The sequence below is a fragment of the Drosophila mojavensis genome, unplaced genomic scaffold (genome assembly GCF_018153725.1).
Source record: "Drosophila mojavensis isolate 15081-1352.22 unplaced genomic scaffold, ASM1815372v1 contig_80, whole genome shotgun sequence".
Taxonomy (NCBI): Eukaryota; Metazoa; Arthropoda; class Insecta; order Diptera; family Drosophilidae; genus Drosophila; species Drosophila mojavensis.
In genome coordinates this window covers 9457784-9477235 of record NW_025318906.1, presented here as the reverse complement: position 1 = coordinate 9477235, position 19452 = coordinate 9457784, and the positions used below count along the sequence as shown (strand labels likewise).

At 41.1% G+C, this 19452-nt stretch overlaps 3 protein-coding genes across 8 annotated transcripts; all 3 read right to left on the bottom strand.

Moving 5' to 3' along the window:
- Positions 1-297: 297 nt before the first annotated feature.
- On the bottom strand, positions 298-5332 carry LOC122756695 (arginine kinase). 2 transcript variants are annotated; one of them, XM_032730056.2, is made up of 6 exons: positions 4935-5043; positions 1792-1863; positions 1207-1728; positions 882-1145; positions 689-786; positions 298-563 (listed from the first exon to the last, which is right to left on the bottom strand). In XM_032730056.2, exons 1-6 carry the CDS (start codon positions 4990-4992, stop codon positions 381-383), a joined length of 1197 nt encoding a protein of 398 aa, XP_032585947.1. In that variant the 5' UTR covers positions 4993-5043; the 3' UTR covers positions 298-380. The 2 variants fall into 2 exon arrangements, with proteins under 2 accessions (XP_032585947.1, XP_032585946.1); XM_032730055.2 differs by lacking the exons at positions 298-563; positions 689-786; positions 882-1145 and adding an exon at positions 2111-3732 and having other exon boundaries at positions 1709-1728; positions 4935-5332.
- LOC122756703 lies at positions 5019-8299 on the bottom strand. The gene is made up of 7 exons (XM_044010560.1): positions 8258-8299; positions 7791-7967; positions 7420-7566; positions 7172-7325; positions 6869-7026; positions 5476-5596; positions 5019-5074 (listed from the first exon to the last, which is right to left on the bottom strand). Exons 1-7 carry the CDS (start codon positions 8297-8299, stop codon positions 5019-5021), a joined length of 855 nt encoding a protein of 284 aa, XP_043866495.1.
- An 874-nt stretch (positions 8300-9173) lies between these two features.
- On the bottom strand, positions 9174-16151 carry LOC6579266 (serine-aspartate repeat-containing protein I). 5 transcript variants are annotated; one of them, XM_015163562.3, is made up of 8 exons: positions 15979-16143; positions 13590-13649; positions 12933-13093; positions 12556-12867; positions 11512-11688; positions 11305-11396; positions 10889-11105; positions 9174-9707 (listed from the first exon to the last, which is right to left on the bottom strand). In XM_015163562.3, the coding sequence occupies exons 1-8, from the start codon at positions 16037-16039 to the stop codon at positions 9333-9335; spliced, it is 1455 nt and encodes a 484-aa protein (XP_015019048.2). In that variant the 5' UTR covers positions 16040-16143; the 3' UTR covers positions 9174-9332. The 5 variants fall into 5 exon arrangements, with proteins under 5 accessions (XP_015019048.2, XP_043866737.1, XP_043866738.1 ...); XM_044010803.1 differs by having other exon boundaries at positions 9501-9697; positions 15979-16148; XM_044010802.1 differs by lacking the exon at positions 15979-16143 and having other exon boundaries at positions 13590-13801.
- Positions 16152-19452: the final 3301 nt, after the last annotated feature.

Here is a 19452-nt window from a genome sequence, read left to right as displayed (position 1 = left end):
TATGGCCAGCTGGTTTTTAAATCAAAAAATCATTTTTATTCTGGCTCAACCCTAAAATCGATAAGCCCAGCGCATGGGAATCACAGCAAGGCCAGGGATTTGGTCGTAGTCTTATCTCAGCATGTAACAATTCCTCAATGACGTTGGCCAACGCTCAGCACTTGACAGTCATGAATGGGGGGATCGCGTGGCTGCTCAAGGCAGCTTAAGCAAATCTTCAGGCTTATCTCAATGGGCCACTTGGGCACATATCATGCGCAGACTGTGTGACGTACGAAATGAGTTACAATTAAGTTCGATCATTGCTAAACGATTTTCATTTTTATTGAACTAGAACAGAGCTTAGAGCTGGTTGAGTTTCTATACATCATAAATATTGCTCAGCGACTTTCCTCCTCCTCCTCCTGCAGACGCAGGATGTCCGCCTTGTTGATAAAGTAGTAGCTCGGCTGTCTACCCTTGAGATCCTTCGCCGTGCGCTTGGCGCCATTTTGTATAAGGATGCGACTGACACTCTCACAGAAATTGGTGCCCAATGCATAATGCAAGACGGTGCGCTCCAGCTGAGGGAGAGAAAGAGAGAGAGGGAGAGAGAGGGAGAAGGAGAGGGCAGATGAGATAGAGATGGAAAGGAAAAGATAAGCAGAGCTATAAATGAAAGATTGATCAGACTTAACATCCAACTCACATTATCTGTAACTTTGAGTGCCTCTGGGCAAAGCTGTACCAGATGCTGTACCATGTCCTCCGACTCCTTCAGCACGGCTATGTGCAGAGCAGTGCGACCTAGAGAAAGAACGGATTAGACTAGATTGGAATTCATACACTCTCCCCCTCTCTCTCCACCACTCATTCTCTCTCCTTATCACTCTCCCACATACCGTAATAATTTTTCGTCTTAATCAGCCACTTGACATTGGGCACGGCGGTTAGCTCTTTGAGCCTTTCCATATTCTTGTCGCGTATCATTTGATGCAGTTCCTCGCGTGTCTCCTCCAGCATACGTAAATTGCTTAGGAAGGTGAAAAGTGCCTCGTGCTGATGCTCTGTGGCCACATCTAAAATCGACTTGCCATTTTCATCCTCCACATCGAGTATATGATCGTAGCCCTGCAGCGCCAGCTGCTCAAAGGGTTCCACTTCACCTGCAAATGGCATGGAATGAATTTAGGGAATTCGAGGAGCAATCAGTGTTAATAAGCCCACCCAGCACTGCCTGGGCGAGCACATATCGATCGATTTCCGTGGCGTTATTTGGCTGATTCGCCTGCAGCGCCACATCCCTGGCCGTGCGATACAGCTCATCCCTGTAGGTGATATCGATGCGTGACTCCTCGATCAGAGTGTACAGAGCACCGCGACGATGCGAGCGGGCGCAGGCAAAGTGCAACATGCTCTGGCCATGCTCGTCGCGTTCCTCCAGGTGCTGCACAGCCAGGGCAGCATCCTCATCATTCTCCTCCTGGTCCTCGGCCAGCGAACCGGCATCCAGCTCAATGATATCCGCCTGGCTCTTGCCCGTTCGACTGCCATTGAGCTTGGACATTGAGTTAGCCCGAGCCGTGGAATTGCTGCTGATCTTGCTATTGCCCGAGTGGACAACGACCTCGGTGATGGCCTTGCGCTGACCCATAAATTGCTGCAAGTAGCTGGTTAAATAGGCAACCGGATCTTTCGGACGTTTGTTGGCAATCTCGGTCAGGGCCTTGATCAATGGATCGGCGAGAGCTGACAAACGAAACTTGATTATTGGAGCTGAGCGGATGATGATGATGATGATGCTTCACTTACTGTCTGCCAGATATTTGCCCTGTTCCGTCTTGAAGATGGGATTGGCCTGAAAGGTAACGGGCTGCGACTGACCTGCGAATGCAGAGAAGCTTTATAAGACACAGCCGAGGATCAGGATAACATCTAAGTACACTAAATATATAAAATATATAAAATATATATATATATATAACTATTTATATATATATACAAAGCGAGAGTCGAGTCAAATAACTACATTGTAACTGATAAGTGTGGCAAATCATATCAAAGAACGGTACACATTGCTAATTAGGATCGGGATTAGCGGCGGGGTGTAGCAGGAGCAATAGGTACGTACGTGTATCTCATGAAAACTTTTTGCGTGCGACGTTGCGGCCGAAGCTGAGGATGTGGTTTTTGGTATTTAATTAAAACGATTTATTTTATTTTGTTTGTTTGCTTGTAAGCTCTATGTATCGATCGAGTAGCTGTATATATGTTTATCTATATATATATATTACAATTTGAGTAGTTTTACTTTGCTGTGCTCGGTTGTATTTACAATACAAATTGAATTTGATTAATGTATGAATTGTGCTTTTCATTTGGTTTCTTTTGCGGTTGGTTTCTTTGATTAGTTTCGATCGATAATGCTATTCTTTTTGCGCTTGAAGATCTTCACCAGCATGGTGGCAATATGCTTGGAGTTCGTCAGCGACATGTCCTTCTCCAGCGACAGGATGTTGGTGACGGCGGTGCAATAGTCCTGGAACAGGACATACTCCACAACGCCCATGCTCTGCATGTTGATCAAGCGCACGGTCAGCTTGGACAGGCGATTGGTCACCATGCTCAGGCCGCGCACGGAGCACAGGTGACGCAAGTTATCCAGCTCCTTCATCAGATTGGGCAGCTTCACAATGGTGGTCATCTTGAGGCCAGTGCCCAGATAGGCTGGCCGCGACTGCAGATAGCCCAGCAGATAGCTCTCCTTGAAGTGCAGCTGTGTCTCCAGATAGGTGACGGCGCGACCCACCCGGGTGTAGGCGGCGCCCATATCCGCCGGATCCTTGGCACTGCTGGCCGAGATGACGCGCAGATGCTCCTGACAGTTGAGCCACAGCGCCATATTGTGGGCGGAGTTGACGTAGACACCGCGGCCATAGGGCCACAGTGCGCCATTGAAGGCCGTCGACTCGGCTGCCTGCACCAGATCCTTGTCATCGAGCAGGGGTATCATTAGACCCAGGCTGCCCAGCAGCTTGGCCACCTCCGAGTCCGGCTCCATGAGCTCTGTCAGCGTATAGTAGCTGCCCGATTCCGTTTCGCCAATGGCCTCGGCAAAGCTGGCCGTAAATATGCGGCCCATCATGAGGCGTTCGGCCTGCTCGATCTGGCCAATGGTCAGATTGAGGGGCAGCTCCAGTTGGTCCAGATTCCGTGATGCCTCCACAATGCAACGCGTCACCAGCTGCGACTCGTCGTCGTAGACAAATGCGGCCGTATTCAGACGCTCGCCGTTGTCCATGGGAAAGTAGGCGAGTCGCGGATGCGGCTTGAATTCCGCATCGATGCTCAGGCAGTGCATGTCCTTGAGCAGCGGCACCAGAAACTCCTGAAACACCACAAACACATCGAAATCGGGCGCTATAATGCCACAATTGATGTCCTCCTCCAGGTGGCGCAGCTTCGACGTCTTGCGCATCGCCGGCCACAGCACATCGAAGAGATTGTGATCCAGGCGCGTTTGCCGGCGCTTTATCTTCTCGTAGACGGGCCGCTTGAGGAACCGACTCAAATAGCTCGTCACGGACAGCTGCAGCGAGGAGGCACTCAAGGGCTTGCGATGCGACAAGGCCGAGACGGTCGAGGCGCTCAACAGCTTCCCGGACTCGGTAATGACGCTGTAGCAACGTTCGAGAGTTCGCGCAATTTCGCCATCCTGGAGCTCACGACGAGCGCTGTGCAGATCATCGGGCACTGGTTGTTGTTGTTCAAGTAGTTGTTGTTGTTGTTGTTGTTGTTGTTGTTGGGCAGCGTTGGGTGTAATTGTTGATGATTATCAGTACAGCACAGCGGGCTAGTTGTAATACCAACACACACACAGAGACAGACAGAGAGACACGGCAACGAACACAGAGCAGCTCAAGAGACTTGTTGTGTGTGTTGTGTGTGTGCTAAAAATAGGCGCATGTGCTCAAACAGGTGCATATGTAGTTCAAGTCGAGAGTGTGATTGATGAGGTCTTGTGTGTATGTATGTGAGTGTGTTGGGCATATATTATTCATGTTTGTGGTTGGGTAATACTACGAAATATGACAGCATACTTAAAAAGGCTACAGCTTTAAATAGACAGCTATATATGAAATTCTATTTGTGTTGTTGTTCTAAATTGGAAAGCAATTAACTCTTCATAAATTACAATACAAAGACAGCGCACATTTTAAATGAGCTCAAATATTAAATATAAAACAAGTAAATTATATTTATTTTATTTTTTATTTTTATATATATTTTTTTTTATTATTTTATATATTTTTTTTATTTTTATATTATTTTTTATTTCTTATAATTACGTTTATAATTTTTTTTTTGCCCTTATTTCTTATATTTTCTTTATTTTGATTATATGTTTTTTCCCCATTATTTTTTAGTTTTTACAACAATATTTTACTATTATTTTTATTTTAGTTTTTAATTATGTATATAATAATTTTTTTGTGAACAAATTTATCTAAATTTTTTTAGATAAACTTTAATTTTTAATTTTTTATTTCATTTATATCTAATTTTTAATTGTTTTTTATATTTTAATTTTAAATTTCTTTTCAGTTAGAATTTTAATTTATTTAAAATTTTTTTTGTTGGTTTAGGTTTGTAATTGTTTACTCTTTTTTTTAGTTTTATGATACGCCGAGCTTTATAATTTTTTATCTCATTATTTCTCTATAAAATAATATGAAATGAATTGAGAAACTTTCTGCTCTTTTGAAAAAAAAAAAAAAGTTGGATACTTTGGTTAAGCCCATGTAATTGCTGTTAACTTTCGAGAAAATGTTGGAAATATATCAGCTTAAAACAGCATAGCCATAGCCTTGTCCTATAGACAATATTAAGTGTTTTGTTTTTTATAAACCATTTAAATTTACTTTAATTGAAAGCAGTCAGTATCAATTACATACCGAATATATCGTCTATATTATTGATAATCTCATTGAAAAATTCTCGATCTGCCGCCATTTTGTTGCGTTAGGAACTGTCCGTGGCTAACTGTGAGACCAACTGCGCGTATTAGCCACCAGAAGTTGACTAACTATGCGAGCTATACGAGGTATACGAGGTATGAATACGTGAGTGCGCAACCAGCGAAGGACGCGTATTTGTGTGTATGTGTGTGTGTCAGCAGGTGTGTAGCTGTGTGCGTGTGTGTATGACTGAAAATCGATGCTTGGCACGGGCAAAGTCAACGAGCCAGCCAATCAAGTCCGGAAGTTTCGGTTAGTAAACAAAAAAAAACGTATTTAATTATTTTCACTGCGAGTGCCTTTTGATGACTAGTCAAGTGTGTGGCTATGCATGTGTGTGTGCATGTATTGGTATATGTGTGCGTGTGTGTGTATGTTGATTATGCGTACAACAACAACAATGCTAAAGCCAAACAGCAAAGCAAAAACAAATGAAGCGCAACAAATAAAAAAAAATGGTGGATAATTGAGTGTTTACCTTGATCGCTGAGCAACTGGTTCTCCAGCTCCTCGGCCCCAAATACGGTCAGCAGCTCACTGTAGGTGAGCACATCTTTCGACTTCTCCATATCCACATAGAACTCGGGCGTATGGCCCAGCTGCGTACGTGTAGAATTTTTAAATATATGTAAGCCTTGTGGTTAATCTCTTATTTATAAACGATATTGATTCAGGCTCGAAGACAAGGCTCTTCAGCTAACTGCGACCTAAATGAATGTCACATAGGCCTTAACTTGACCCATTTTCAGGAACTAAATTTATAGTTTCAAGTCTATGGCTAAGCCTTTTCAATGCTAACCACAGAAAGGAGTAGAAGGATAATGCAGCTGTTGTTCTTTCCAGCCGAATAGAAAATGAGTTGGGAAGGTTATTATTAAGGAGACTTTCATTGAGCTGTTGGAGTAAATAGTAATGAAACGTGAATCCGGGTTGATAGGTCAATTAACAAGCAATGCAGCAGAGCATTTCATTCTGCTAAGGGTACTCAATTTTATTTTGTGTTTAGGTTAAATATAATATTCTGTTAACAATGTCATCGGACTGAACTATGAATTAAATTTAATCAGCTAGAAAATGAGCTAAGACTTGACTATTAAACTTTTGAAACACGATCCAAACAAAGACAAATTTGTTTAAAATACAAACAAATTGGTGAGTTTGTGAATTTTGGCACAAATTTTATAGCAAGTATATAGTAATAAATCCTAAAAGGGTATATTAGCTATTTTAATTGTATATATGTTTATATACAGTATGTCCAGTTATAGCGACACTCAATCGAGAATGAACTGTCTTCATATTCGGATGACGCTGTAGCCATATAAATTTACTCTTGTAAGTTTGAATCAGAATTTTCGTCTCAATAACCGTACGAATGCTATAAGCGGAGGCGTATGACCGGATTCTACGGTATATTTTGTTCTAAGTCATCTATATTGTGGTAACTGCATATACATTAGAGGTTGACCCTCCTAGAGCCTAGATAATTGATTAGCAGTGTCTAATTACTAGGCAAAGAGAGGTATATTAGGTAAACTATGATTTCAACTGCTATGTACAACTCTTATAAGTCACTCACAAAGAAGAATGTATATATTTCTTAAATTAATTTTATATGTAATTAAACATATCTATATGTTTATTCACAGCACAATTACAGGGTAACTACCTCATTGAGGCGTCTGTCTGAAAGACTCTACTAACCTAGCATAAATCCATCTATTAACGGTGTAGGGTTATTCTAGCTGCAAGCGCTAACAATTCTCCATTTTCTACCATTAAAAACTGCTTAAATTAAGTAACGTTGCTCTATGTAATGCCTTTAGCTCCTAATTATGCAATAGTGTTCTACATAACATATACGTATATACCTTGTCCTGCGCTTTTGGATCGGCGCCCAGCTGCGTGAGGACATTGTAGAAGTGGCCGTTGTCCTTAATTGTGGCCGCATAGTGCAGCGGCGTGCGTCCGTCATTATCCGTAATTGCCATGGTCTCCGGAAAGCGTGAAGCCAAATAGCGTACGATATCTGAGGGTTGGTTGGGATTTAGAACAAAACTGTGATACAAGCAGCGTTGAATGGGGGGGGGTTTTGCCACCACTCAATCCAGGCCAACCCAAACCCAAGTTCCCCCAGTCTCTCTCTCTCTCTCTCTCTCCCACTCTCCACTTACCGCTGTGGCCAAAGAGGACGGCAACGTGCAACGGCGTGGCGCCATTTGGTGATATGTCGTCCTTAGCAATGGCAAACTTCCGGCGATCCAGCGCCTGCTGCAGCGCCAACAAACTGCCGTCACGTGCCGCATCGTGCACGCGATGGATTTTCTCCTGCAAAAGTCGAGCAAGTGCAGCAATTAGTGGACAATTGCACATAAATAAAGCAAAGGCTAAGGCGAAGGCAATCGCCGGCCCTGGTACAGACCATGTAGCTGGGCACGTTGTTGAGAAAGGCCTGAATTTCCGGCTCCTTGGACTTGAGACCCAGCAGCCGTCCGCCCTCGCCATTCAGCACTATCTCGGCCAGCTGCTCCATGTCGCCCGACTCGATGATCTGCTGCAAGCGGCCATCCTGTGAAGAAACCACGAGTTAAACTTTGCTGCGGCCGGCGAGAAAGAGCGACAATAGTTCTGGTGTGCATCCTAGTGAAAGCGGGTGAGTCGGTGCCGAAAGGAAAGTCAAAGGAAAATCAAAGTAAAATAAGTTGAAATTTAGATTGGGCAAATGATAGAGCGAGAGAGCGTGATTCAGTTAAACTTTGATGGGAGATAGAAAAAAGGTTTAGCCGCTTATACTTCATCCACTTCATCATAAGCTGCTGATGTTTGAGACTGAACTGTATAATCCTCGGCGGCGCCCTGTACGAAGCCCTCGATGGCCAGCGACGATGTGAGCGAATCGCCGCCATCGTTATCCTGCACCAGTTGCTGTTCGGCATCCTGGACGCGAGCTGGTTTGGCTGCTACCACATCCTGCAGAGAATTTGCGCATTTATTCGGTTGGCTTAAATGGCCTAAACAGCTAAGGATTAGTTAAAGAGTGCGCAACAAGGATACGAAACACAGGACTAAGAACAACTACGACAAACGTAATGGAGTGGTGAGGGTGGCGTGAGGGGTGAGGAGTGGAGTGGTTTAGTTAGTGGTGCGAATGGGTGCCTCCTGCTGCTGCTACTACCGCTAATCCTGCTGCTGCTGCTCCTGCCAGCTGCCAACTGCAACTCCCCGTCGTATACGTAATATTGCGCATACGCTGCATTAACTTGATTACATTGCAGCCAAGCACAGATACGATCTCGAGTCATTAGAAATTTGTTGTGCTGCAAAAACGCCCACGCAAATGTGTAGAAAACAAATTGAATGTAATAAATTGCAGAATATGAATAACTAGTATATGAAGAACATATAGTATATATGTATATATATGTATGCCTGCAATATCTAACGTTTACAACTGTTCTTGACGTATTGCATGCTCAGTTGCCATTCGAATCGCTGCCTGACAGCCAGAGGCGAACGTCAGGGAGAAGGACATGCCAAGCGAAAGTGAAATGCCAGAGCACACATGGAGCATACGATTATTTATAGATGTATATAGAGCCTACTCCTGCCCCCCCTCTCTATTAGTTGTATACAAGAAAATAGGGAAAATGTGGAAAATGAAAGTGTATCTGCAGGCAAACAGCTGCTGATTTGGTTTCGTTTGTCAAATCGATATGCGCATTGCATTGATTAGATCTACAAACAAACAAACAGAGAAAGAGAGAGAGAGAGAGAGAGAGAGAAAGTGAATCGGAATGTGGGCGAGAGACATACACAAATGGAAAATGGAATATGGAACAAGTAAGACGGAAATTGAGTTCGAGTGCAAAACATAAACAAAAAACACACGAGTTGCGTTTACTTTATTGCAGAGTTTGATATTATTTTTATGCTTGTTTAATTAAGTTTAAGATTTAGAATAAGAAATTTAACACACGTTTACAAAATACAATTGATTAGATAGAGATATCAATATGGGGTAATAGACGAAATCGATTTTAGCATTTACTAAGCATTCGTATATTGTATATAGACAAGAGATAGATATAGTTGTGTTTTGTTGTTGTTGTTGTTGTTGCGGTTGCGGCTACGTTGCTGTTACTGTTGCTGTTGTTGTTGTTGTTGTATAGAGTAAAGTTATACATATACATATATATTTGAGCTAATTCTCGTTTTTGTTTTTGTACAGTTCACAATTTGAAAACAACAAAGGAAATGGTCAAAACGCTTTGAGCAAACGTCACACAAATAACATCGAATCGTTCAAACAATTGCTGACTGCACATTAATTGGCAATTAAAGCAAGCCAATCTGTACCTCATCGTCGTCCTCCTCCACTTCCTCCTCCTCAGCAGCAGCAGCAGCTGAAGTTGCCTTCTCTTCTTTATCCTCCTCTTTCTCCTCGTGTACTTCTTCTACAGTTTCCGTTTCATGCTTCTGCTGCTGCTGCTCTTCCGTTTCGGTTTCAATTTCCATTTCCGCTTCGTTCTCATTCACAATCGCTTCAGTCTTTTCGTTTGCATTTTGCTCACTCTCCGCCCCAACAGCATCATCCATAACTCCATTCTCAATCGGTTCTACACTTGTCTCTGCCTCATCGCCCTCCATCGCCGGCTCCGCTGCCTCGGCCTCAACTTCAGCTCCGTCAGCGCTTACAGCTCCTGCAATATTCTGTAAAAGTAAACAATTGTCGACTGATTGCTTTCCTTTGTGAACACTTTCTAGTTGTTTTTTTTTTTTTTTTTTTATATATATATATCTACATTGATCAGTCGAGCTGACAAAGCGCTTGATATGCGTGTTCTTTATTATTATTTATTTATTTTTTTTTTGTGTTTGTGTGGCTGTGTACTTTGTTTTTATATACAGTTTACGATGTGTGCCTCTATCGCCAATTTATCGCGTTCTTATCATAGAAGAATTTATTTATATAAGACTTCTGGGTAAAGACCTGAAAGCTATTAAATTTACGATCTAATATATTAAAGATATGCATATGAAGTATCGTTATCGAGTATGCGACACTATACAATAGTTCTTATATTTTCCCTTTACTCGCAAAGCTCATGGTCTCAGGCAAGGCTGATTTTTCTTGGAGATTATATACGAAATTATATTTTTAGTTCTGATTGTATTGAGCAAAATTATAATTATAGTTAAAGAATCGATAGAGCATTAGGAGTATTTACAGGGAATGCGAGAGCGTGTTTCTTATACAATTTCTTGGTTACGGTACGGTAAAGGCAGCTCTTAGGTTATTTAAGGACAACTAATTGATTCCTTAACTTCAATAAATGCAATAACTATTGCTCTATTTCTGATTAATTATACAGTTTTTATACAGTATATAAGGTTGCCATACTTAAAAGCTAATATCTCAAACATTTAAAGGCAAATCTATTTTTATTTTCATTTTCTTAAGCACAATCATCAGAGTCAAATAGACTTTCCAAAAGGAACGTAAAAGTAACTTCCCGAATAGACAAACCTGAAGTTCCTTTCAAGAGGATGGCCAAAGACTTTTTTCACCTACAGACTTCATTAGGTTAGCAGGATATCAGTATGAGTATATTTATGTGTGTGAATACGTTTCTTTATGCATGTATGTGTGTGTGTGTGTGTGTGGCTGGGGCATAAAAGAAAGCCGCATCCTAGCCGACAATAGCTTACTTTGACAGCAACTAAGACAAACGATTGCAGCTGCAGCTGCAGCTGTTCGCTCGGCTAATAGACCCAAAGAGAACTACTGAACTAAACTGTACAGCAAAAGCGCAGGGTGCAAAGCGTCTAAACAGCAAAAACCAAAAGAATGGAACTCAGGCCATGGGCCTGGCTAGCCTCAGGGGACTTACCTCAGCTTCGCTTTCGGTGTCGCCGGCTGTGTCGTTGCCATTGCCGGTGACAAAAGCTGCCGGAGTTTCCGGACGACGCTGTGGGATCGGCGATGATGCATTTGCATCGACATCCGCATTGATATTCGCATCGACATCCGCATCGGCATCCGCTGCGGCAACTCCATTCACATCCGCCTCCGCCTTGGATAATTCATCATCCTCAATGGCGCTGGTACTGCGTGGATTTTGTTTCGATTTCGATCAAAATGCAAAAAACTCTCAAAAGCCATGCCCAAAACCAAAACAGAAAATAAAATACGAAACGTAGCAAAAGCCTTTAGCCAGCCCCAACTCAGCCCCCCGCAGCGTATCATAAAGCTGGCCATGCTAGAGGCCAAGTCAATGTCAAAGGTGTTTGCCAACAAACCACTTACCCATCATTCGTGTCCAGCTCGGAGGTGTTCTCAGCGCTGTCGTCCAACGATTTACGACCGTTCTCAATGGCTGCCGGCTTGCTGGACAATTTCTGTAGAGGACGAGACCACAAGCTTTTCAATTAGCCAAGCAGCAAAAGCCTCAGCTCTCTCCCTCCCTCTCTCTCTCTCTCTCTCTCTCCAACCTTTCATCTCCCTCGCACTTACCTGCTTGCTGCTGCTGCGACTGGCGTCACCACCAGCATTACTATCGTTATCATCGCTCAGCGCCTCCCAATCGGTGACGCTATCCGGGGAGATGCGCGGCGCCTCCGGCACATAGACCAGAAAAGCTCGCTCGATTTCGTGTGGCTTATGGCGATAGTATGAGGGGGTCTTCATTTTCTGAGAAATTGAGTCGAAACATTAGTTAAATGGAGAGTTAACTCCCAGTTCGTAATGTTGTAAAGCACTTGAGATAGTCAATAAGTCAACTATATATTTTATGAACTAGGCTTTCATCATAATCATTGGCTCATTGACTCATTTATGGAATTATTATTGAGGGCTTTATAGGTATAAAACAAAACCTTCAAGAAAAATCCCAAAAGAATAGACGACCTCAGCTATTTGCTGATCTGGGAATGTTGCACTGATTGATTGAAGAACTAGTTCACCAGTTGAACCAAGTAATGAACTAGTTTAGCAATTTATGAACAAATGAATGAACTAGTGCGCCTGCACATGAACCAAAAACTAAACTAGAAACTAAACTAAACAAAAGTCCTGCTTTAGCAATCTAGAAAAAAATAAACTAGTGAACTTATCATGTAGCGAACCACAACTAGTGAACTGTTTCTATTAGCAGATTTATTCAAAAGAACTTTCCCTTAATAAAGCCTTTAATTCAGTAGCTCTCTAGCTACAATACTATTAAGCTCTTTCATTTGTGCTGTTGCAAAAATGAACTAGGGAACTTATTCATGAATGTGCTCTCGCTTCATTTCATTCATTTGGGATACTTTAAAAGTGTTTTCCAAACTAGTTCATGAACTTTGACTGTTCTTTTATATACAAAACGAACAATTCAAATAACTTGCTCAGTAAAAATCTGTTCAACGGAATATCAGAACAAAATGAATACTTTGTAGTCATCTGAAAGTTGATGATAAACAAAAAAATAGAACTAGAAAATGACTGAATTTGTACATCTATTAGCCTCAGTGTGTGTATATGTGTTTATGAATGTATGTGTAGGTGTCCGTTACTCACATAATCCTGCGCCTCCTCATCACAGCCGGCCTGTGTGAGCAGCGTATAGCAGCGCATATTATTCTTGGCACTGGCGGCCCAATGCAACGGCGTCTTGCCCGTGATATCGACCTCGTGTGCGCCCTCTGGCCAGAGTCCCACTAGGTATTCCAGCATCTTGGTGTGACCCAGGCCAGCGGCCTTGTGTATAACGTTCAGGCCATTGCTATCCTTGGCCGTGACCAGAGCTGGCGGCACCGGCGGCTCCAGCTGCATTTGCAGCGACTCCAAATTGTTATCGATCACCGCCTGGTGCAGATCCTTTGTGGCATTCTATAGCAAGCGCTGTACCGTTATCTGCGCACAAGTCAGTTGCAAATGATAATAATGGGGCTTACCATGACGTGCGGCACGGCGGCTAAAAATCGCTTGACACGCCCATTGTTGCTCGCCTGCTGACAGAGGCGCTGTCCCTGGCCCGCCCACAAAATGCGCGTCAGCTTGCCAATATCCTTTTCGTGCATCCAGATGCGGATGGTCGATAGCTTCACCGAGAAATCTATTATCCGAAAACAAATAAATGAAAATCCAAGTGCAGTCAAAAATTAATTTAACACCGAAAATTTGCATAGTACCAGACACGCCCAACGTGCCCGTTGCCGCCCCCACATTGCCCTTCGACTCGTGCTCTTCCGGTTTCGATTTCAGCACAAGTTTTTTGATATTTTTTTTCGGCTATTCGTGTTTGCATGCAATTTGCAAGTAAAAACGAAATTAAAAGCCAAGCAAATGCTCAACTTAAAGTCTCAACAACTTTCGAATTTACTTTAGCTTTAGCTTTACTTTTACTTTTTCTTTTCTTTTTTTTTTCCTTCCTTTTTTTCTTTGTTGACACCTTGAAGGTCGTTGCATTTGCTATGCAAGGCGTGTGGCTCTTGAAATATTGAGCAGTGATTTGGGAAACTGGCAGCTGGCGGAGAGCCTTCGGCCATAGGCCGTTTCGAAATACCCGACCCGACCGAAAATACTTAACAAATAATATTACTCATACGCACCGTCATTGCTTCGCTGCTTGCGTCCATTCTGGCCCGCCGCCTGTCCATTCATTGGCATGACTGCAAGGGTATCAGACATAGTTAAATATTCTTGATTTCGTTGCTTGAAAATAATGCTTAGAAATCGAAATAAATGTATATTTGCTTGATTTTTTGTGTCTGTATGTACATATGTGCCGGTGCTGTGCTGTGCTTGATTAATTATGAAAGGGCCTTCGGAACGAACTGCCTGCCTACTTGATGAGCTCTATTATTTGCTTGAAGGACTTCTCTCTGCAGCCGTTAGTTGTGCTTCGTATTGCGTGTGCCAGGCAACTAACATGGCTGACCAAAGCAAGGTGTTGAATTTAGGACAGCTCAATGTGTTATTTCTCATTTTTCTTTCATTTCTTTTTTTTTTCTTTTTTTTTCATTTCTCCACTTTATTTTTGCTTTTGTTGTGCCTTTTGCCATGGTGGCCAAGGTGGGCGGTAATTGCGTCCTGTCGTTCGCCTTTTTTTCTGTGTATTACTGGGTAAATATGTTCGCTACATATTTGTATACTATTTATATGCACTGTGAGTGTTAGCAGTTTTATTATGGCTCTATCGTTGCTTTTTTAGCGCTTTCTTATCTTCCATCGGGCAGCAGTGACTCCCCCATCGAGTGAAAGCTCACAGCTCGGTTTGAGTGTAGCCTAATTGTGATGTCTTCAGTTTTGGCTAAACACGAGTATCAGCTGCAGGATAGATTTGCGATAGCTGCTTGCTTGAAATGTTCCTGCAGGCGGCAAAAGGAAGCCCAATGTGTTTTATAGCTAATATATAGCTATAACTTATATATAACTATAGCTTATAGCTAATGTACTTCTATATTAAACTATATCACTTTTTAAAGCCTATATACTACATCACACTCCCCAGAGTTTTTTTTTTTTTTTTTTTTTTTTTTTTTTTTTTGTATTTCATTAGTAAATCTCTGTCTCTTTCTACCTCTTTCTGTCTTTGCCTTTTATGCATTTTTGTTTTTCACTCTTTATCTCTTTAACTGAAATATTCCTAGACTAGCAAACGGAAAATAAATCTCACCAGGGAAATAGATTGCCAACATATTATTAATTTAACAGTTAATCACAAATCAATTAGGGCTAAATATTAAGCCTGCTTTTTAATAATTATCTATATTCTGTATATGACATATATATTATATATAATGATATCATAAATCAGTCTATCTCTCTTTATATTGCTCTCTTTCTCTCTCTCTCTCTTTTTCTCTCTCTCTCTCTCTCTCTCATTCTTTCTGACTCAGCCTTCCACTCTCTCACTTTCACTTCACTTTGCTACCTCTCTACATTGTTATTTCTCTATCAATCCGTCTCCCTCTCTCTCTCTCTCTCTCTCTCTGCTTCTCTCTCTTTGTATCTGCTTCTCTCTCTCCCCAACTCTCTCACTCTCACTCCCTCTCTCTCACTCGTCTCTCTCTCTACATTGCTTTCTCTCTATCGATCTGTCTCCCTTTCTCTTTCTCTTTCTCTTTCTCTTTCTCTTTCTCTTTCTCTTCCTCTTACTCTCTCCGTCCCCGCCCTATCTTCTTCCTTCTCTCTCTCTCTCTCTCTTACACTCCATCTCCCTCTCTAGCTCAAGTCCTTCCCGGAAGAGACCTTTGCGATATACGTCCTTAACATTATAGCAGCATTTATATTTAGCCAGTTACCTCAGCTTTTGACAGACTCTAAGTAGATAGACCAGGCCACTTCACAGCCAACTTCTCTACATAGAATAGGCACGCTACCAAGTTGCTCTATAGCCACTTGTTCAAGCAACCTGTTCATTAGCTACACCTGTAAATAGTTGGCAAGAATTGTTCTTTATTGCCTTGCCACTGGTTCATTTGTAAGCGCTGGCCATATATTTAGCACACACATGTAAATTAGATTCGAGTGTTGCTCTGTGTCTGTGTGTGTGTGTGTGGCAATAAAACACAATAGCGAAAAAAAAGGAATGAAAAAGGGCAACAATTGCCACGGAAATGGCGCATTAGCGATTGCCACTCAATGTCGTCGCCAGTTGCTGTTCCAACTACTCCAACTACAACTCCATCAACTCCTGCTGCGCCTCCTGCTACGCCTCCTGCTGGCTAGCTTTACTTGTTGAGCCACCATTGGGGACTCACGCAATATGCAAATTTTGGCCATGTCTGCGCTTTGTCACGCATGTCGTGCGCCCACTCTCTCCCCCCACTCTCTCCCTCTCTCTCTTTCACTCATTCTCTATGGAATTCCCTTATATGTTACTTAATTGGCTGGCACACACATCAATCGTAATTGGCTCAATTAGCTGTGCACAACTAATGAATACGAATGGCACTCAATATCCCACTGCTATTCATAACTTCATAATGCACTCACCCTTTGGCGGCGATGAATGGTAATAGAGTCCATGAAATCTGCGTCTACGCTTTGGTGGCATGCTTTCAAACAGTTACCGTTACCGTTATCGTTGCAAATTTCTGAACAGCAAAACGCTTAAAGTCCACGACTCTGCACATTGCTCCAGTCGCGATTCAAACGATACATGTTTCCTTTTCCTTTTTCCGGTTTTCTTTGATTTTTCGTTGATCACAAACTTTGCACAATTTATTTGTATTAAATTATATATTATTTTAATTTTAATTCTAGTATTTTATTTTGTTGTCCGTTGGTTCGTCCGTTGGCTTTGAAAGTTCAACGACGTCTGGCGCTTAGTTTTAGCTGTTGGTCAATACGCATTGAGCATGAATGTGTGTGCGTGTATGTGTGTGTGTGTGTGTTGCGGTCACTCAACAATTGCCAATGCTCAGCTCGGGCTGTTGTCGTTCATTTGGCCAACTGCAGTGCGCGAATCGCGTGCCATTGCATTAAATATGAATGGCCGGAACACTTGTATGGGGCGGATACCATATGTAAACATGCTCAGCCTAGTTTTAAAGCCAATAGATAGCTATGTAGGTGGGTATATAGGAACTACAAACTTTGTAGGTGCCATTGCTACATAAATCATTCAAAACAATTATTTCGAGTATTTTCTTTACTGCTATAAAAAAGTAATCTAAGTCATTTTGATATTTTCAATTGAGTTTTGCAAAGAATAAAATTATATATACCTCATACAGGGTGCAATAAAATTCCTGCTCAATTTATATTTTGTTTTGTGAAATATACATATAAAGCTAATATATATGATTCTCAAAATGAAATATATAAAACTAATACAAGTATGTAGAATAATAATGTATGACATTCTCAAAATTAATATATTTTCCCTTTTAAGACTCTTTAAGGTAAGGTTTAGGCAAACTTTATGTGTATATTTTTTTATAGTATATAATAGAAATGTTAAGTAAAATGTATATATTCATTATCTATATTTTGAATATATAAGCCCAAAAAACAAATTTTTTTTAATCTTTTAAAATATAAGACTTGTTCACATTTCTTTAGTTGATGAAAAGCAGTATAAAGGTTTTTTTTTTTTATTTAATATGCATTCAGATGGAAAGAAAACTAATCAAAAGCAACTCTAAATCAAGTTACTATCAATTATTTTAAGAATTTACACAATTAAAGCTCTGAGTTAGACAAGTTAACATAATAATATTTTTATAGTATAAAAATGAAACTTTATATTTTTTAATTTAAGGAATTATTTATGACTCTATAGCGCAGTCATCACTAAACCCTATTCTATATATGGTGCGATAATTGTTTTTAAGCGCTGAATCTGTACAATGCAAGTATAGTACCTTAACAACACAGTTAGATTATATTACATAGAGTCTAACCTTCTGATGTACTCAGGAGGACTTACATGCGATAATTGCTAGTTAAAAAAATGAATCTGCTTTCAAATTTAAGAAATGTTTATCATTTTTCATGCCTTGTAAGAGTATAATATTTGATGTACAGACTCTCCACCTCATCATAATAAATAAGAAAAAAATCCCTGATGATATAAGCCAAATCTTAAAAAAATATAACATAAACATTAATGTTAAAGCACAGGGTACAAAGCTGTTTAAATGTGTTTAGACATATGACTCTCTCTCTCTCTCTCTCTCTCTCTCTCTCTCTCTCTCTCTCTCTCTCTCTCTCTATCTATTTATGTCCAATCTCTAATGCAAGTGAAGCATTGGTTTAAAAATTTATAGCATTCTATTGGGTGCAACGACAGCAGCTTGAGGACTGACCAAAGCCGTTGCATACTTTTGCCGGCAGCGGCGACTAATGAAGCAACTAACGCATGTACATACATTCAATTGCCGCACCTGCGGGCGACGACAACGAAAACAAACCAATTAGATACAGGTCGATAATTCGAATTCGAAAAATAGGAAAACAAAAACAACAAATGAAATAACACGTTACTATCAAAAGTAGAGCAGGACTTCAAGGTCCTGTGTACGTGGCAGGAGCAAGTGGGCAGCTGAGGCAGGTGTTGTAAGTGTTTGCTTAGCACGTGGCAGCAAATGCTGTGAACTTTCAGTTCAGCCAACAACTGCAGCCAATTGCCAAACGGCTTCAATTGAATATTTTCTGAATGACTAATTGAGCGCCAAGTGTTCAAATGGACATTGCGTGAGCAAAAAAAAAAAAAAAAAAAAAAACACAAGAAAATAAAATGAAATTGTAAAAAAATTGGAAAACCAATTGACACAGTTTTCGCTCTTAGCTGTCTTCAGAACTGCGTGTTTATGACCAAATTAAGGAATTAATTGTAAAAGCCTTCAAGGCAAAGTCAATTTTCTGGGCATGTGACCTAAATTGAATTGAGTCCCATGGGGCTGGTCAGAGGCAAGGAGAATGAGACACGGGCCGAGGAGCCATCAACATGTCAATGCCAAATGGCCAGCAATTAGAGCGGCTAATTAACCGTTAATAGCACTTATATCTACACCGATTAATGCATTCGAAATATGCAAATGCCACGCGCGAACACGATTCGATTTGCAGCTGGTGCATTGAACTTGCCACAAGCCGAACGCTGGTCAAGTTTACAATGTAAAGGCCACAAAACAGCTAACACAGGACAACACGCACACACACGTAAACACAACGTACACCACGTTCCAGCACTTGAAATTTTTCATCAATTTTCCTTTCGGTTTTTCTTTGTTTTTCTAGCTCAATTTTTTTTTTCGGTCTCGGTTTGCTCGGGGCGCGCTTTAGTTGTCGACTGCGGCATATTCAGCGCTTTGTAGGTGTTTTTATCTAATTTCTAGCGAACGCACACATAGACACACCATCGAGTGTCTGTGTGTGTGTTGTTGTTGTTGTTGTTATCCCTTTTTGGTATTGAATATTGGTAATGGCTGCGGGTGCTTGCATGCAAACGCCAAAATTGGTAACACAATGGATGAGCTAGACGAATGCTAGGCGCTCAGCCAGTGTGTGTGTGTGTGTGTGTGTGTGTGTGTGTGTAGTACTCTGTGTGTGTGTATTTGTAGTGCGTGTCTACTTTTGTGCGCCCTGTGCAGCGTTTTATCGGCCAGCCCAAAAGTGTGCCACACACAATTTGAAAAGTCATTTTTATTTAAAGGCGATGTCGAACAACAACAAAACATATTTAATTGGATGATTTGCTTTTTTGGGGTCACCTGAATAATTATTATTGGAATGTGAAAGGTCAGCCGAGATTTCAAATTCATTTGACTTATTTACTATTATTAAAAGAGAAATCAGGAAATACGCTGAGAAATTTCAATTGGATCAAGGAGCTAAATAATTAAATAAAATATAATTATGTGAATATGCATAGATAAATTAGGAGATATTCATGCATTTATAAATATGAATAAAAATGTATATATATATTTATTTATTTATTCAGTTAGCATTTCGAACTGA